General features: G+C 42.6%; 1 protein-coding gene across 5 annotated transcripts in view; it reads right to left on the minus strand.

Annotated features, from left to right (window-relative positions):
- AFF3 (AF4/FMR2 family member 3) overlaps nt 1-16747 on the minus strand; it is a 639560-nt gene that overhangs the window by 494701 nt on the left and 128112 nt on the right. For 3 of the 5 annotated variants that reach the window (XM_033239032.1, XM_033239033.1, XM_033239031.1), the window contains 4 exons: nt 9406-9480; nt 6714-6834; nt 5057-5369; nt 4543-4928 (listed from right to left, as the gene is read on the minus strand). In XM_033239032.1, coding sequence (XP_033094923.1) covers nt 4543-4928; nt 5057-5369; nt 6714-6834; nt 9406-9480 — 895 coding nt within the window. The remainder of the gene's footprint in view (nt 1-4542; nt 4929-5056; nt 5370-6713; nt 6835-9405; nt 9481-16747) is intronic. The other 2 variants (XM_033239036.1, XM_033239034.1) reach the window with 1 other exon arrangement.

The following is a 16747-nucleotide window of genomic DNA, read 5'->3' on the forward strand; positions in this document are numbered from 1 at the left end:
GGTGGGGAAACTGAGTCTCCAGGCTTGCCACACACCCTCATTTCTTCCAGGAGCAATCAGATCGAATACTTCAATTTGAAAACATTATACATCTCCAATGTAATTAAGAAATTCTACTGGCATGAATATGTAATGTACACGTTGCTTTACAGATGCCTTTTTTGCCCGACAGGCTGGTGCCGACTTTAATTTGGAAGAAATCCATTTTCATACAAAGGTAACCAAGAGTGACAGGAAATAGGAAGCCTACATCATTTATCTTCTGTGAACTTTAGAAAAAAATCAGTTAATTGCTTTTCTAGGAAGCTATTTCATGGAATCACAGTGCTTCATCTTTCTATTCTTTTTCATGGCATAAACGGCGATTTTAAAATGCCCTTCATGAAAATTCTATGCTTAATCAATACATCTTAGACTATTTAATTACTTATTTTAACAAATAAAATTCTGATCAACCATGAATGGTTTCTCTGTTCTTATAGATAAATTATCAACCACTACGAAAACATCTAGGCTATCACAGTCTACTGACTGATATTCAAATTCAGGTGTTCCTTTCCTTACTACTGATTAAGCTATGGGCACCAGCTCCTGGCTTCCTTTGCTCCCCTGGCTTATCAAATGAATTCTGTTCCCAGCCACTGGAGCCCTCTGCAACAGCAGTTTCAAACTATCACTACTTATTAAATTGCAAACAGAAAACTATAACGTGTAGGTTTTGGAATATACCGCTGAAGCTGTAACTTGTCAAACCACCGCCTGCAGAAGGCCCAGGACACTCCCGTGTTGTCTCACTAGCTCTGCATGTTAGGTTTTTCACGCCACTGTCCTATTTTTGTGCCCTGGCCCCATCACCTAACATATACATAAGTATTTTTAAATTCTACCAAGTTTAGGCTAATATAACATTTTTTCAAATCTAAAATGATCATCTTAGTAATGATTTTATATTATTCCATGAGCCAAAGACAGATACACTATGAAGTTAATGATGCTTAAGCCTCAAGGTCTCCAAGGCCCCAGGGAATTGGGGGTGGGGTGGGGGTGGTACTGTGTTAACATAGTTTTATGTTATTGAAATAATGGCAAGGGTGAGATATTTTCTATTCCTTTATTCCTAAAGAAGGTCCCCAAGACTACGCAAATTTGAGGTCCTACAAAACTGTATCTGCCTCTCTAGGTTAACTGCCCCCAATGTTTGGATCTGGAATTACATGCTGAGCACAAAATATTAATTTGTGTGTGCGTGTGAAACAAAAAATAATTCACTTCAGTCCGAAATAAAATTCAGTGTGCCGTGCCCTAGAACATTCTAGAGGGCAGGCTTTGGCCATTCGTTAGTCCCTGGTCTCTCACCTAACCGTAGACACCTTTCCAGGGGGCACTCCCAGGGAGGCTCACTTAATGAGGGGCAGTGTTCAGAATAAAAGACTCAGCTACAACAACGAAAATATGTTTTTCATTAAACACAAAACTGAGTCGGGAAAAGCCAGCCAAGAGGCAGGTGTATGAGTTAAGGAATTCTCTTGAGGTCTTTAACTTCCACATCAAATTGCACTGGATTTTTCTGCACTAATTACCTATTATTGAAGACTCAGAAATTATTGCAAATAATCTGCCACAGCAGCAGGTAGGGTGCAGATGGTGTAAGGGAAAGAATGAAGAGTTTATGAAGTGTAAAACCAGGCAAAAGGGATTCAAATTTTCCCAATTTTTAAAAGTAATACAGAATTGTTTTTCTACTACAAGGGTAATGAAGATGAGGGAATTTTCCTAGGACTAAAAGGCCAATTTTAAACTTAATTTGGACTGTAAATGAGAGAAACTGCAAATTAAAAGCTATGTGCTGCAGTCTAATTTATTCAGTTAATGTAAATTTCTTGGAGGCAGAGATTACATCTTACAATAAAAAAAAAAAAAAAATTCTCATCGCATTGTACCTAGTCATTAATCTGATTTTCTTATGAGGAATGTACCTATACAATGCCAAACAGCTATTTTTGCATGACCCTCCTTGTTTCTATGTCACTTTTACCTAACCCTTCCAACCCTCAAATTCTTCACACTGTGATAAGTCTTGCTCTGTAGCTAACATCCTGAAACACCATAATCAAGTAATAACCTTGTAGGTCATTATCTTTGGAAATTTCCCTGAAAAACACCTTCTCTACCTCACTGGAAATTAATGTCTATACTATTGAGAGGAGATTTTCACACCTACAGTATCTTTATTTTTTAAAATATTCGCATGAATATTTTTGAAATTGTTTGTCATATTAAATTGTCTTACCTCTTTTAAAAAATAAAAATATTTATTCCCTGAAAAGTAAAATCTGGTTGATAAAATTCTTTGGCTTCTATGTGATGACTGTGAATTTTATTTTCTCACTTATGTTTTGTAGAGATGGGGTCTCACTATGTTGCCCAGGCTGGTCTTGAACTCTGGCCTCAAGCAATCCTCCCAACTCAGCCTCCCAAAGTACTGGGATTACAGGAATGAGCCACTGTGCCTGGCCTGATTGTGGATTTTATTGGAACAGACTATAAATATTGAACAATGTACTTGCAAACGAGTATTTCTTAATCTTCTCTTGGAATACCGTCAACAAAAATCTCTGGGTTTGAAAGGTAGAAGTAACTTGCTACTCGACTGCTAACTGTGAAATTTAGTCGTGTTTTTATTGTGGGAGTGAGCCCAGACAAGTGTTATAAGGTTCAAATTACAATATTTCTCCTAATATGCAGTGCTTTTTACTAAAATAAATACTGCACCCCCCTTCACCCATAGAAAAAAAGAACCCACCCACCAATTTTTAACTTTGTTCTACAAACAACACCTCTTATCTCTTCTCTATCAAAGAATGATTGGTCTTTTTGAAATATTCAGGACAAAATGTTAGGAAGAGGGCAGGCTTGCTAGTTCAATGTCACTGCATATAGGGGAAATGGAACACTTCCCATAGAAAAGCTCTGATTTCTCTCAGCGTGAGTGTCTGTCTGAGGCATCCCCCGCTCTCTCTGCTAACCAGACACCGTACACAGCATGTTCTTTCCAATCTGAGTCCTCAAAGGGCATCCTGAAAGTGTCCAGGTTATTAATGACATACCCAAAGGCCTCATAAAAACTGCACAGTTATCTGCTTAAGGCTTTACTGGCAATCAAAAATTCATCTTTTTTGTTTTAACTCGAGTTTTATGAACTCACTGAATTCCAAAATAAACAAACATGTAAATTATTACCTAATAAATCTGAAGTTTCTCTGGTAGATAAAAACCATTTTAACAAGGAGTCAATTGAGACTGAAATAATGAAGGGATTCCTGGTGGTTGTAAAAGTCAGTCACCACTGCTCAAGGATACACCGGAATTTATTTGCTGCTACCAGTCATCTGACGATGATGAATCAAACAGCCTGATGAACTCAGTTTTGTAAGGTGCTCTGTATGCGTGTTTCCTACAAACTTTTCAAAACAAATGCCTATAGAAATTACATTTTGCTTCCATTAATTCCGAGTGAATATTTTCTAGAATCTATCATAAATGTGTAATTTAAAAAAAGGTACGGTATACGTGTCACTTAATTTTCTCTGCAAAACCAGTGTAAACATCTCACAGATGAAAAACGAGGTCTTCTCTAAGGGTGAGATGTTGATCTCCCTATCAGTCCATGGTGATCTCTGAGATGATAGTTCAGAAATGTTTAAGCTCAGTCTTGTCAAAAACGCAACAACAAATGTCAAATCACTGATTTCATTTGGTTATTAAGATACAAAGAATATTCTGGCCACAACGTTACTCGGTCTTTAAAGCATATGTTAAAAAGAAAAAACTGAACAGTTCCTAAGTATAATGTTCTAGAACTCACATTTAATTTTAGTTAGTATACCATATCACAGCAAAACATATGTATGCATGGTCATATTTTTTTCTTCATGTACTCTTCACAACCATCATCAATTTGGAATACGGTCTGAGACAGGACAGGATTTCTAAAATATTTGAATAATTCACCATATTCAAAGTTGAATAATTTAAACAATTAATTAAAAAACTATTATGAGGTTTACTTGGTAAAGTCTGTGGTAAAATATTTCAAAACACAAAAATGTTAAAAGAGTTCTGGAACTCTTTCACATAAAAATTTACCTATTTAGATACTTAAATTATTGCCTGTAAGTGCTTTTCTTATTTCTGAATCACTTATTCACTTATTTCTTAATTTTATTCATACCTCAGTGAACACTAGCTGTTCAGAAGAAAATTCTCAAACTATACTGAAGGGGACATTCCTTCCCTAACTAATACATACACACACAACTGCATTTGCTGGAACTCTAAAATTTTCAATGATTATACATTTGAGATTTTAAGAAATCATTATTTAAGTCTGCCTCCCCTTTTAACGATGGCTACAAATCCTACCACATGAAGTCAACCCCATCACTGAAAAACAAGACACATGGAAACTGAATTCACAAGGGTCAAGTTGCCACTTGTAACTAACTATGCAGTTGCACGGGAACGGTGCCGATAAGGACTCACCTCCACCTGCTTGGGGATGCTGAACTTGGAGAGCTTGGCCTTGGCTCTGGCCGGCTCCGGCTTGCTGGCGGGGACTCCCCTGCATGATGTGCAGTGCACGCTGGTTTCCGAAGGCGACTTCAGCTTAGGAGACTCATCAGGGGCCTGATCTTGGCCGTCCATTGGCCGCACGTACGCGGTTGGTTTCTGCTGGACCAGGCTGGGTTTTGAAGCTAGGGAGGGAGGAAAGTTCTGAACACAGTGTCCGCTGCTGCTGTGCTTGGCCGCCATGGCAGGTGGTCTCTCCTGGGTCTGAAGGCCCACCTCCACATTGCACACTTGTTTGGCCCGTGGCTGCTGTCTGCCAACACCATCTCCAAGCAAGGTCCTGAGAGAGCCCTGTTGTGCTGAGTTGGAAGAAGAAGAGGAGGAAGATAAGGATGAGAGGCTCGATACATGGGGATTTTATTTTTTTATTACATTCTCTGGGTTTTAGCAGATTTGTGCAAATTAAGCAAGCTGTGCCTGTGCTTACTTGCTCTCTGTTGGCCGTCGGAGGGTGGGTGCCCAGCCTTCTGCCAGCCCACAGTGCCTCTCTTACTCTGCTGCGCGGTGACAGCTGCTGGTGTGGAAGTTGTAGTGCTACCGAGAGATGAGGCCTGGGTCTGGGCTCTTGAATCTGCAACAAAATGTTCATCGATCTTGTTCACAGGAGTCTGAGGAACCCCAGGTTTGGGAACTCCAACGAGATGACTCTGATTGGATCTATCAGTTAAAAAGTCTTTCATTTCATCATAATTGCCTAATGTGTTCTGGATCCGGTTGGACAGTTCATCCCCCTTGTTAGTCTGGAGAAAGAAAAACATATCCACGCTATTGTTAGAGACGACAGAAACACGGGAGAGAATGGACAGGTGCCCTTATCAATCACAGAGTCAGGGTTGTCACATGCGGAATGAGATCTGAGAGATGAAATCGAAATCCTCATCATCTCTGAAGGTGTCTGTCAGCACTTGGGGATGCAACAGGATAGGAAGCCTGTAATGGCCTCGGGGTGCATGAAAAGGCATCTATCTGGCCGGGCACAGTGGCTCATGCCTGGAATCCCAGCACTTTGGGAGGCCAAGGTGGGCAGAACACCTGAGGTCAGGAGTTTGAGACCCGCCTGACCAACATGGCGAAACCCTGTCTCTACTAAAAATACAAAAATTCGCAGGGTGTGGTGTCAGGCTCCTGTAGTCCCAGCTACTCGGGAGACTGAGGCACGAGAATCACTTGAACCTGGGAGGCAGAGGTTGCAGTGAGCCGAGATCGCGCCACTGCACTCCAGCCTGGGCGACAGAAGGAGACTCCGTCTCAAAAAATAAAAAGGAGCAGGGGGATCTATCCTTGGTCTTGTGTGTGTTGCAGCTAAAACAGATTACCTGGAAATCAGGAAAATTAACTATTACAACTTTAAAAAATGACCTGGATTAAGTCTTTCTATGATTGGATGGTCCTGTAATTGTAGTCCCATTAGAAGTTTTACTTGAAAATTCAGATTTGGCTCAGGATTAGTCTAAATATTATTCTTGCCAGAAATCCAGAGTGACAGGCAAGAGATGTCCATGTGAAGCTTAAAGGAACATGGGCTAAACGTGCAGGAAGCCAGAATGACCCAGCGCTCCATGCAGCCTAAGGTATGTGTGAAATCTGGGATGACATTTCATTTTGGAAGCAAGGTTGTATTTCTGGCCTTTGGTAAAAATGAGAAATAATCTTAGACTTTCTTTCTCATTAGCCCTAACAGGTAGTCTAATCCTAGCGTGATCCACGTATGACAAATACGTAACACAACCTCCTTCAAATAGTGTTCGTTTCCTACGATCTGAGAAAACATAACAAATGGGATCGACCTTGATATGTTAACGCAGAGATGAAGTCTGTATTACTGATAAAAATCACAGCAAGCAGATGTCAATAGTAAACAAAAGTTGCATGTTACTGAGGGAGTAGCCAGTAAAGCCATGTGAACCACACACCTCAGTTTCTGGGGGAAGACCCTGCACTTGGTGGCTGAGCTGTCTTCCCTGGGCTGAACAGACAGAAGACGCAGTGAAGTGTGGTCAGCCAGTTCTTTTAGTCAAGGCCACCTTCACAGGGAGTGAGAGAAACAAGTGAAAGGGAGAGATGGACAACTGAAAACCATCTACCTTGTAGGGCTCACTGAAGAGAGAATAACTAGAATTAAACGTGCCGTCATCCTGTTGGGTTTCTTGATTTCTTCTTTCTCGTTCTTTCCTCCGTAATGCGTTTCTATCTGGTTCATAGACACTGCATCAGGAGAAAGAAGACAGAACAACCACACACACAAATTAAACTGTAAAGCCCAACGTAACACTCATGCGAGTGCAGAAGTCTGGTTCGTGGACAAATGGTGATGATAACAAGAACATGGACAAGACAAAAGCCAGAGTAATCAGGCAGTGTGCTGGGGTGTCTAACAATTACATGCTTCGGGGGAAAAGGAATCCTTAGGACCAGTTCCAACCAGTACTAGGTTTCTCTTCCTGGTATGTGAAAGAGGAACTGTCTAAGCAACTTTGACAGGAGAAGACCGAAAGTAATCTTAAGGCAGACGGTAATTACAGTGATGTGTAAATAGAAATTATGAGCATATTTTCTCTATGACAGAGCTTCTGAGTGTTATACGGGAATGCTCCTGTTCTTTTATTTTTTTCTTTCTTTTTGCATGGCTGTTTCTGTAGTGATTCTTTCATTAACTAGCTCCCTAAAGAGCTGTTAAAACTCCATGCTGCAGTGGTTTTCACAGTTATGAGCCTTCTTCTGATCTCTGTTAATCAGTCAAGTCGTCAAACGACTACTGAATCAATTCTTCCTTCTGATATATTTGACACTATCACTCCTCCTAACTATGAAAAATGTGCCAGGAGGAAGGGGTGCAGGCAATGAGGGGAGAGAACGGAAATTGAATTATGTTGTGTCATTAAGGAACTCGGCCTTTTGTTGAAGAAAATTAATATCTATTCTCTCAAAATACAATTATGAAGTGGCCAGGCACCAGACAACTGGAAGAAATGAGGAAGAAATAAAGTGTTCCTTCCCCCTAATAAGGAGAAAACAAGGGGGCTAATTCAACTAGTGATGAGGAAGTGACCTGTTTACTGAAGGAAGGAAATGCACTTGTTTTTCTGGCTCCCTGGATAAAGAAATCTGGCCTCCGTGTAGACAACAGAACCAACGCTACCAAACGAAAAGAGCTTACAGATCCCTTAAGATGAACTCTGTCCTCGTTTCCCAGCAGAAGCAGGTGGGTTCAGTGACCTGGCCATCATTCTGCTTCCAGCTCCCACTTGGTCTAGTGGGCAGATGCTGAGCTGGGAGTCGGGACACTCACCTGCAAAATGTGGTTCTCCCCAAATCAGCGACACGGGGATGGAAAAGGCACTCGGTCTCTGTACGCCTTAGTGACTTCATTATAAAGCAGGGGTGTTTCATGGCACTGTTATAAGGCTTAAATGTGAAGGTAATCTATAAAATGGCTTTGGAGTAGCTTTATGTGCCACAAAATCCAACATATTTCTAATAAAATATTGTTAATAATAAAAGGATCTGTGGGTTCAAAGGAACTTATGAAAATTGTGGTTTTTAAAAGCTAAATAACTATCTTGAGTAAAACAGAGAGTATTTGTATCATGTAGCTGTAGGGGACACACAAATTATTGTAAAATAAATATTGCCTATCCTAACTCTGCCCGTGTGGCTGGGGTGCACTTTAAATTTGCTGTGTAAGGGGTGATGCGATGCTAAACACGCTTCTGGCAAGGCTGCTGCAGCACCTAAGGCATTTAATTTAAATTTAAGATTAGGGAATGTAACGATATCCAGAACATGGAGCCTATTAGCATTTTAATTCATCCTTAGTATATTACCCACAGTTATTAGATTTGGGAGTCCAACCAGTGACCTTCATATAACGGGGACTGCAGCCTCTGGAATCTTCTACCAACTGGGAGGCTCACAGCTCTAACATCATGATCACTGATCACACTAAGAACTCTCTGGGGTAGCTGTGGTGACTGACAGCGACCAGCCTAAGGAAGGTGGGAGATGGGAAAGACGCTCTTATTCACAGAACCAGACTTCCAGTTCCCAGCAGAGGGTATGAAGGTCCTGCCCTGCTTATGGACATCTGTAATATGAAACCTGGGCTTTCACGAACATTGCATGGATTTCAAATGGAGACTGCTCTGAGGACATATGACCCACACTGCAGATGGATATGAAGTAGTCTTTAATCAACAGGAGAATTCTAGTTTCATTATGAACTTCTAGCTTTTGGAACAATATTGACACCTGCAGTTAAAAAACAAAAAGCGGCCGGGCGCGGTGGCTCACGCCTGTAATCCCAGCACTTTGGGAGGCCAAGGCGGGTGGATCACGAGATCAGGAGATCGAGACCATCCTGGCTAACACAGTGAAATCCCGTCTCTACTAAAAATACAAAAAATTAGCCGGGCATGGTGGCGGGCGCCTGTAGTCCCAGCTACTTGGGAGGCTGAGGCAGGAGAATGGTGGGAACACGGGAGGCGGAGCTTGCAGTGAGCCAAGATCTCGCCACCGCACTCCAGCCTGGGCGACAGAGCGAGACTCCGTCTCAAAAGAAAAAAAAAAGGCTTACACAGCATGCATCATAACTCTTCCCTTTTCCCATACACACAGGGACTCCCACACCCATGCTTGTTGCCCTCAGTCAGGTCAACCCAACCAGACACACAAGACCAGTGTGATGCACAGAGTGGCCTTATGTAAGATGGAGCAGGCAGGTGGTCATTGAGAATGATTTCGGGGCTTCTCAGAAAGCCCCCATGCCCAAAATAATACCTCCTGCATCTGCTGGCTGATGACTGAAATTCCACAACTAGAGAGTCATTCCTCTGGTTTAAGATGTCTTCACCCCTGCAAGAAATATAAACACCACAAGAAGGGGAAACACTTTAAACCTGATTAGCCTTGAGTATCTTAGCATGCATGAGTCTGTCAGCATATTTTCCAGAGGCCAAGGGGAAAGGATCCAGAATCCCAGAGGGGCAGAATGGGAGGCAAGATGAACAAAGGAAGGGAAAACAGTAGACGCAGCCCTGAAAACAGATTCATACACTCTACTTATTTTTCAGTGTGGCTTAAATATTTAAGACAAAGGCAATAGGATAAAAACCAAAATGAATTAGGCAGATATCGGACCCAATACATTTCCAGGGTCTGGGAGTTGTGAGTCATGTCCTATTCTGAAGAAGTTGGAGGTGAGAAAAAGAGGCTCCTCTTTAAACCTGCCTCATCTCCCAACCCCTTTAAGCTGAAAGATACCCCCAAAGCACTCCAAGATGCTTTCTAAAGCATCCAGATTGCTAGATAAAATCCACTAATGAGGTTCTACCCACATAACCAGCCTACAGCTCCTAATACCAAGAAGGAGGGGACATCCTCAGGACCACTTACTCATAATCTACTAATGGAAATCCACTAGCCGTCTTTTCAGGGGCCCGCCATCATGCTTGTGCCATGCTTCCACACCCTAAGGTGAAGCCAGAATGACCCAAAATGGCAAAGTCCCCACTTCTTCAAAGGAGAGGAAAGGAAACTCAAAAAGAAAGGCAAGGTCTTCCCTTTGGTTTCTCTCCTCTTTCCTTGGTGGGCAGCTCTGTAGCCTCTACTGAGCTGCTTCTTAAAACTAACCCACCCATTCCTTAACTAGAACCACAAGCCCCCCCACCACCACATGTCATTTCATGGCTAGGGAGCTAAAATGTCACTTGCTTAAAGCGGCTGTCACTGTAAGAGAAAGGCTGGGCTTCCCACCCCCTGTATCTCCCTAAGTGTCTGAACTCTCACCTTTCCACCAATACTAAATGTTTTGACTCATAAAGACAGTAGCGTCTCGACAGTGAGCCCCCATTCCACTAATTACAAGTGAAAATCGTGCCGGTGCTCACCAGCCTGCAGAGTGCCTTTCTCTTCATCTCTTGCCATGAAAGCTTAGCCTTCTTCATCCCTCTGCCATTTGAGCAAGGTGAAGATCATGCTTTAAAAGCAAAGAAAGCTTTCCCCTGACAAGCTGAAAGTCAGGTCAGCTTCCCCTGGGATGGCTGACTTAGGTCTAAGAGGATTCCGATTCCCGGCATGCCAACATATACATTAAACTCAAAATGTGTCACACGTTATGAGTTATGTCTCTTTGTTACCAGCAGATGGTAAAAACTTCTATCATCCGTAAAGTTGTTCCTATTTCCATAAAAATTATAAAAATCACATTCCTCAAATGTATGTCACCAAACGTATTTATTTATATTGCATGAAATTGGAGGTAGCCAACTGCTTCAATATTATTTATTATTTGTTGCAGATGCATAACATTCCCAGAAAAATGAACCTTTTTAATCAACTCCTTTTAAAGGGCCTATTTAGGCTGGGCACGGTGGCTCAAGTCTGTAATCCGAGCACTTTGGGAGGCCGAGACGGGCGGATCATGAGGTCAGGAGATCGAGACCATCCTGGCTAACACGGTGAAACCCCATCTCTACTAAAAAATACAAAAAACTAGCCGGGCAAGGTGGTGAGTGCCTGTAGTTCCAGCTACTCAGGAGGCTGAGGAAGGAGAATGGTGTGAACCCGGGAGGCGGAGCTTGCAGTGAGCCAAGATCGCGCCACTGCATTCCAGCCTGGGCAACAGAGTGAGACTCCGTCTCCAAAAACAAAACAAAACAAAAAAAAGCCTACTTATTTTTAGAATTTCTTTTTTAAATAGCAAATAAAAATGTAGTAAAAAACATTTTTGATCATTTCTCACTTATTTGTTTTAAATCTATAAATTGAGGTATCTTGTAGAGCTCCAGCCAAGGCCAACGATGCTGGTTAAGTAGAAATAGATGTCTAAACATGAAACTGTCATCATTTCCAAAATTCATCTATTCTTGATCATATGGTAACAGTATGAAACTAAGTAAAAGTAACATCTATGAGCCTGATGGCTTCTCTCTTCCATTGAGCTCAAAACACTTCACCTATATGTCCCTTAATTATCCTCACAATGCTCGCTGGAGAAAGACAGTGATGGTGAATATTATGACTGGGTTAACTTTTCTAAAGATCAAGAAACTTAGGATAAGAGTTTGATCATTAAAACAATGTCATAAAGAGACACTGTGTAGAAGGAACAGCAATGTCCAAAGTACCTTACTCAGCTCTGCCCAGAGAACAGGAGTTACCCTGGAGCCAACAAGTGGTGGCACCTCCTAAACCCTGATGTCTACACGCCCAGTAGTGAGAACTAGTTAACATGAGCCCCACAGAAGCAAAACAGGAATAAATGAAATAAGGCAAGCTATTTCCCAGTCAGACAGAGAGAACCATAAGAGAATTCCAGAATAAAGTCTCAGCTGTTACAATTTTTTACAGCCCCCAATTGACAAAAGACAGAAATCAGTCTCTTTCCACAGCACACACACAAAGCAGACCTATGTAACCTATAACTGTGGAATGGAAGATAGAGGAGTGAATAAAAAAAAAATTAAAAATGGTAAGATTCTAAAGTTGCCCAGTGAGGACTACTGATGTCACTACTTTTATCAAATGCTACCCACTCATCAGCCTGCTGCAATCTCTCCCTAGGCTGCCCTACTGGTGAGAAAGGTGCTGGAGCCAGGACAGCCTGCCCTCTGGCTGAGCCACAGGTTGATTCAGCAGACCCAGCCAGCCAGTGGTGACAACCTCCTCCCCACTGCACACATCCACATGCAGCCTGATGAAATCTGATGAAATGCCGTTTGTTTTGGAGCACTTGCTCCAAGCAAACTGCATTTCCCATGGAGGAGACTTTTAGGCAAGGGTATATGAAGCCAATTATATCCCTCGACTAGAATCATCAAAATGTTTTATTCTTATTTTTTTAAAAATTATCCAAACTACCGATGTATCTCCAGGGTTGTGGGGGGTCTAAGAAATAAATGAATTCAAGGAGAAGAGAATGAACCACCTCTCACCTATCTTTCGGAAAAAGTTATCATGTTTTGCATGTTTTTAAAATACTGTCCTTTTCAAGTAACAAAAACACAATTCACTTTCATCCAAAAGCATTTTCTGAATGCCACTGTGTCAGATACTAGGGAGACAGGGCTGTGATTGAGCCATCCTGCTGATGAGAAGACAACAGTCTGGGGCAAGGAGAATGGGGAGAAGGAAGAGGGGGACCCTTTCACAAGCAAACAATGTGAGTAGCCTGTGGTCAGGGCACAGGCAGGGGTAGCACAGGGAATCCGCATTGTTTCCTGCAGGAGACCAGCTTTGAGGTGGGTCTTGAGAAAAGGGCAGGTTAAGGACAGGGAAAGGAAGAAGGGCTTAAAGGTACAAAATACATGGATTACTAGTAAGTGGCCTTTGGGAGTATATTCAGAGGCTGTTATGTTATCCTCTCCATACCACCTTACTTCCTTTTTTTCTTTTTTTTTTTTTTTTTTTTTTTTGAGGCGGAGTCTCGCTCTGCCGCCCGGGCTGGAGTGCAGTGGCCGGATCTCAGCTCACTGCAAGCTCCGCCTCCCGGGTTCACGCCATTCTCCTGCCTCAGCCTCCCGAGTAGCTGGGACTACAGGCGCCGCCAACTCGCCCGGCTAGTTTTTTGTATTTTTAGTAGAGACGGGGTTTCACCGTGTTAGGCAGGATGGTCTTGATCTCCTGACCTCGTGATCCGCCCGTCTCGGCCTCCCAAAGTGCTGGGATTACAGGCTTGAGCCACCGCGCCCGGCCCTTTTTTTCTTTTAGACGGAGTCTCACTCTGTTGCCCATGCTGGAGTGCAGTGCGGCGATCTCAGCTCACTGCAACTTCCACCTCCCAGGTTGAAGTGATTCTTCTGCCTCAGCCTCCCGAGTAGCTGGGGCTACAGGCACGTGCCACCACATCAGCTAATTTTTTTTTTTTTTTTTTGGTATATTTAGAAGAGACGGGGTTTCAGCATGTTAGCCAGGATGGTCTCCATCTCCTGACCTCGTGATCCGCCCGCCTCAGCCACCCAAATTGTTGGAATTACAGGTGTGAGCCACCGTGCCCGGCCCACCTTAGTTCTTTAACAAGGTGGAATTCCTCATTTAAAGTTTCATTTATGTGGTTTACCCACTGCTAACTTATCACTGCTACCTCACTCTAAATAGTTTCGTCTGATCCCTTCCTGAGAGCAGATTTGGTCTGGAGCAAATGCATGAAGGGTGGATTCAGAGGAAACAGAGAAACACTCTCCCCCTTTTTACGGTTCGCCTCAGGCTGCCTCTAAGCAGCCTGGCCACAGAGAAGACAATCTTTTCAGACACTTTGAGACCTGACGACATGATAACATGCTCTCTGGGCATGGACTTGGAGCCATGAGGGTGAGCACGAAGAAGAAAAGGCGTAAGGAGGAGAGAAGAATATTCCCCAGAAACTCCTGCTCTCCAGTGCAGCAGCATAAGCACTGTGTATAATTAAGGAAATTTAATCAAACACTCCAAAATTATAACAATTGTTTGAAATTTAATGAGTCAAACTAATTAACATCTCTTATTTATAAAGCAAATGATAAAAATCAGAAATTGTTTTTTAAATCAGAGTAAAGCAAGGTTGCTGAAGTGTACTTGCAAATTCCCTTCTTAATCTATAGACATAGCTGGTGGACTGAAAGGCAGAGAGTGAGCATGGGACAGAGTCAACTCAGACAGAGGAGGTGGGGCTGAAGGCAGAATGTGATAAAAAGACAAGAATCTCCCAGCTGGAGTCTTTGAAGCCCTGAATTGTTGTGGTTGTGATGATACAGGTGCAATGGTGGTGACAGTGGTGGTGGTGGTGACAGTGGCAGCAGAAGTCCTGGTAGTAGTGATGATGGTGGTGATGGTGATGATGGTTATGGTGGTGGTGGTGGCAGCAGTAGTCATGGTGGTGGTGGTGGTGATGGTGATGGTGGTTGTGGTAGCAGTGGTGACAGTAGTGGTGAAGGTATTGGTGGTAGTGGTGGTGTAGCAGTGGTAGTGATGATGGTGATGATTGTGATAATGGTGGTGATGGCAGTGATGGTGATGGTGGTGGTAGCAATGGTGATGGTGATGGTGGTGGTGGTAGTTGTGATGATGCTGATGATGACTGTGGTTGTGATGATAATGGTGATGGTAGTGGTGGTGATGATGGTAGTGGTGGTGATGGCAGTGGTAGTGGTGGTGGTGGTGACCGTGGTAGTGGTCATGATGGTGATAATAATGGTGGTGAACATGTTAGTGGTAGTGATAGTGATGGTGATGGTGATGGTGGTTGTGTTGATAATGGTGATGGTAGTGATGCTGATGGTGGTGGTGATGGTGGTGGTAATGGTGTTGGTGATGAAGGTGGTGATGGTGCTGGTGGTACTGATGGTGATGGTGGTGACTGTTATGATAATGGTGGTGATGGTGGTGATGGTGGTAGTGGTGGTAATGGTAATGATGGTGGTGGTTGTGATGATAATGGTGGTGACATTAGTGATGGTGGTGATGATGATGATGATGCTGGTGGTGGTGGTAATGGTATTGGTGGTGGTGAAAGTGGTGGTGAAGGTGCTAGTGGTTAAAAATCTGTTGAAGAGTGAGAAATAGTCAACAGTGCATATAACAAATTCTTAAATCCTAAAGAACATGATTATGCCCCTGCTCACTTATACAGGATTTTTCTTATGAGCCAAGTAATTTCAGTTCCCATGAATGTTCTCCCTACCTTCCCCCAACAGCACTACAACATTGGGTCACCAACACTCCCTCCACCCACTGTGCATTACTTCTACCAGGGACTCCTCAAAAATATCGGTCCCCTTTTACTTGTTTGTCTCTGACCACAAACAAGTAAAGGTTTTCTCAATCATAATTCAATCTTGAAAATATTTTCTGGGAGCATTTCTAGATCTTTACTTTAGCTGTGCTGACCTGTTCTACCAGAATGGGAATGAGACTGAGGGTGGTCTGCGCCATAACCACTTCTGTGCTATATCTTTTGAGAAACTATGACATTAAAGGGAGACACAAAGTCACAAACACCCATAGACAAGTTTAACCCACAGTCATCCCAAATAATTTTCTGGGTCTATGTCATCCTCCCAGGCCCATCTGGCCCACATTAAATGTTGCTAGTTAACAACTACTCTGCATGGACTTTACATGAATTACTGCAATTAAAACCTCAAGAGTCATTCTCCCTATTTATAGTGAAGAAACAGGAGGCTCTGAGGTTAACTAACTTGTCCAAGTCCCATAGCCAGTAAGCGACATCACTTACATGTGAAGCCAGGCAGTCTGGCACCAGAGACCAAATTCTCAGACTCTGCTTCACTGCCTCCCTGGGGACCTGCTTACCGACAAGCTTTGACAAATGGTACCTTCATCCTTTGTTAGTAAATGCTAGGCAAAAGGGTGTTAATGTACAGATCATGACTGTTTCAGTTCATCCTTCCAAGATCTGCTAAGCCTCCTTGGTTGATATATATAGGTTAATTTTAAGAATTCTTCTAAAACCTATAAAATATAACTGGAATACGCAATTCAAATGACACAGCACTAGCAGTGAACTAATACCCTAGTCCCTACATTTTTTCAAACAGAAGATTTCAGAAGCTGTAAGGTAAACCGACTCCCACATTCTACCAATTTTTCAGTGTGAATTCTGCATACTGAATTCCTTAAGAAATACAGAATGCCACAGTGAGTTCATTTTATGAGAGAGCTAGCACAGTCGAGTTGCTACAAACTGGTACTGGACACTCATCGGTTTTTCACTGATCATTCACTGAGTCCCAGCTCCATTTCTAGTTCAGCGGAACGATGACTGTTTCAAATCTCTCTCGTAAATACACTCCAGTGGGTTTTAGAGAGATGACAGATAAATGACAGCTTTGCATTTCCAAGGGTTAAATGCTTTTCCTGAGGGATCCTAAGTCTTGGTGCCATGAGAACAAGTGTCAGGTTCTAATGGAATTGTTCCATGATAAATAAACTGCCAGGCTGTATGACAAGCAGCTTTCCGAGTCTTTCCATATAGTATAAACAGCAGAAGTTAATTTGAGTTTCTTAACAGGACCTTTTTCCTTTACAATATAAAAGTGCCTTGGGATGAAGCAATTACTCTGATTTACCATCTTCTCTTTGGTAGAATATAAAGATGCAGCAGAACCTCACAAAGGCAGTAACT

The sequence above is a fragment of the Trachypithecus francoisi genome, unplaced genomic scaffold (assembly GCF_009764315.1).
Source record: "Trachypithecus francoisi isolate TF-2019V2 unplaced genomic scaffold, Tfra_2.0 Lachesis_group17, whole genome shotgun sequence".
Classification (NCBI taxonomy): domain Eukaryota; kingdom Metazoa; phylum Chordata; class Mammalia; order Primates; family Cercopithecidae; genus Trachypithecus; species Trachypithecus francoisi.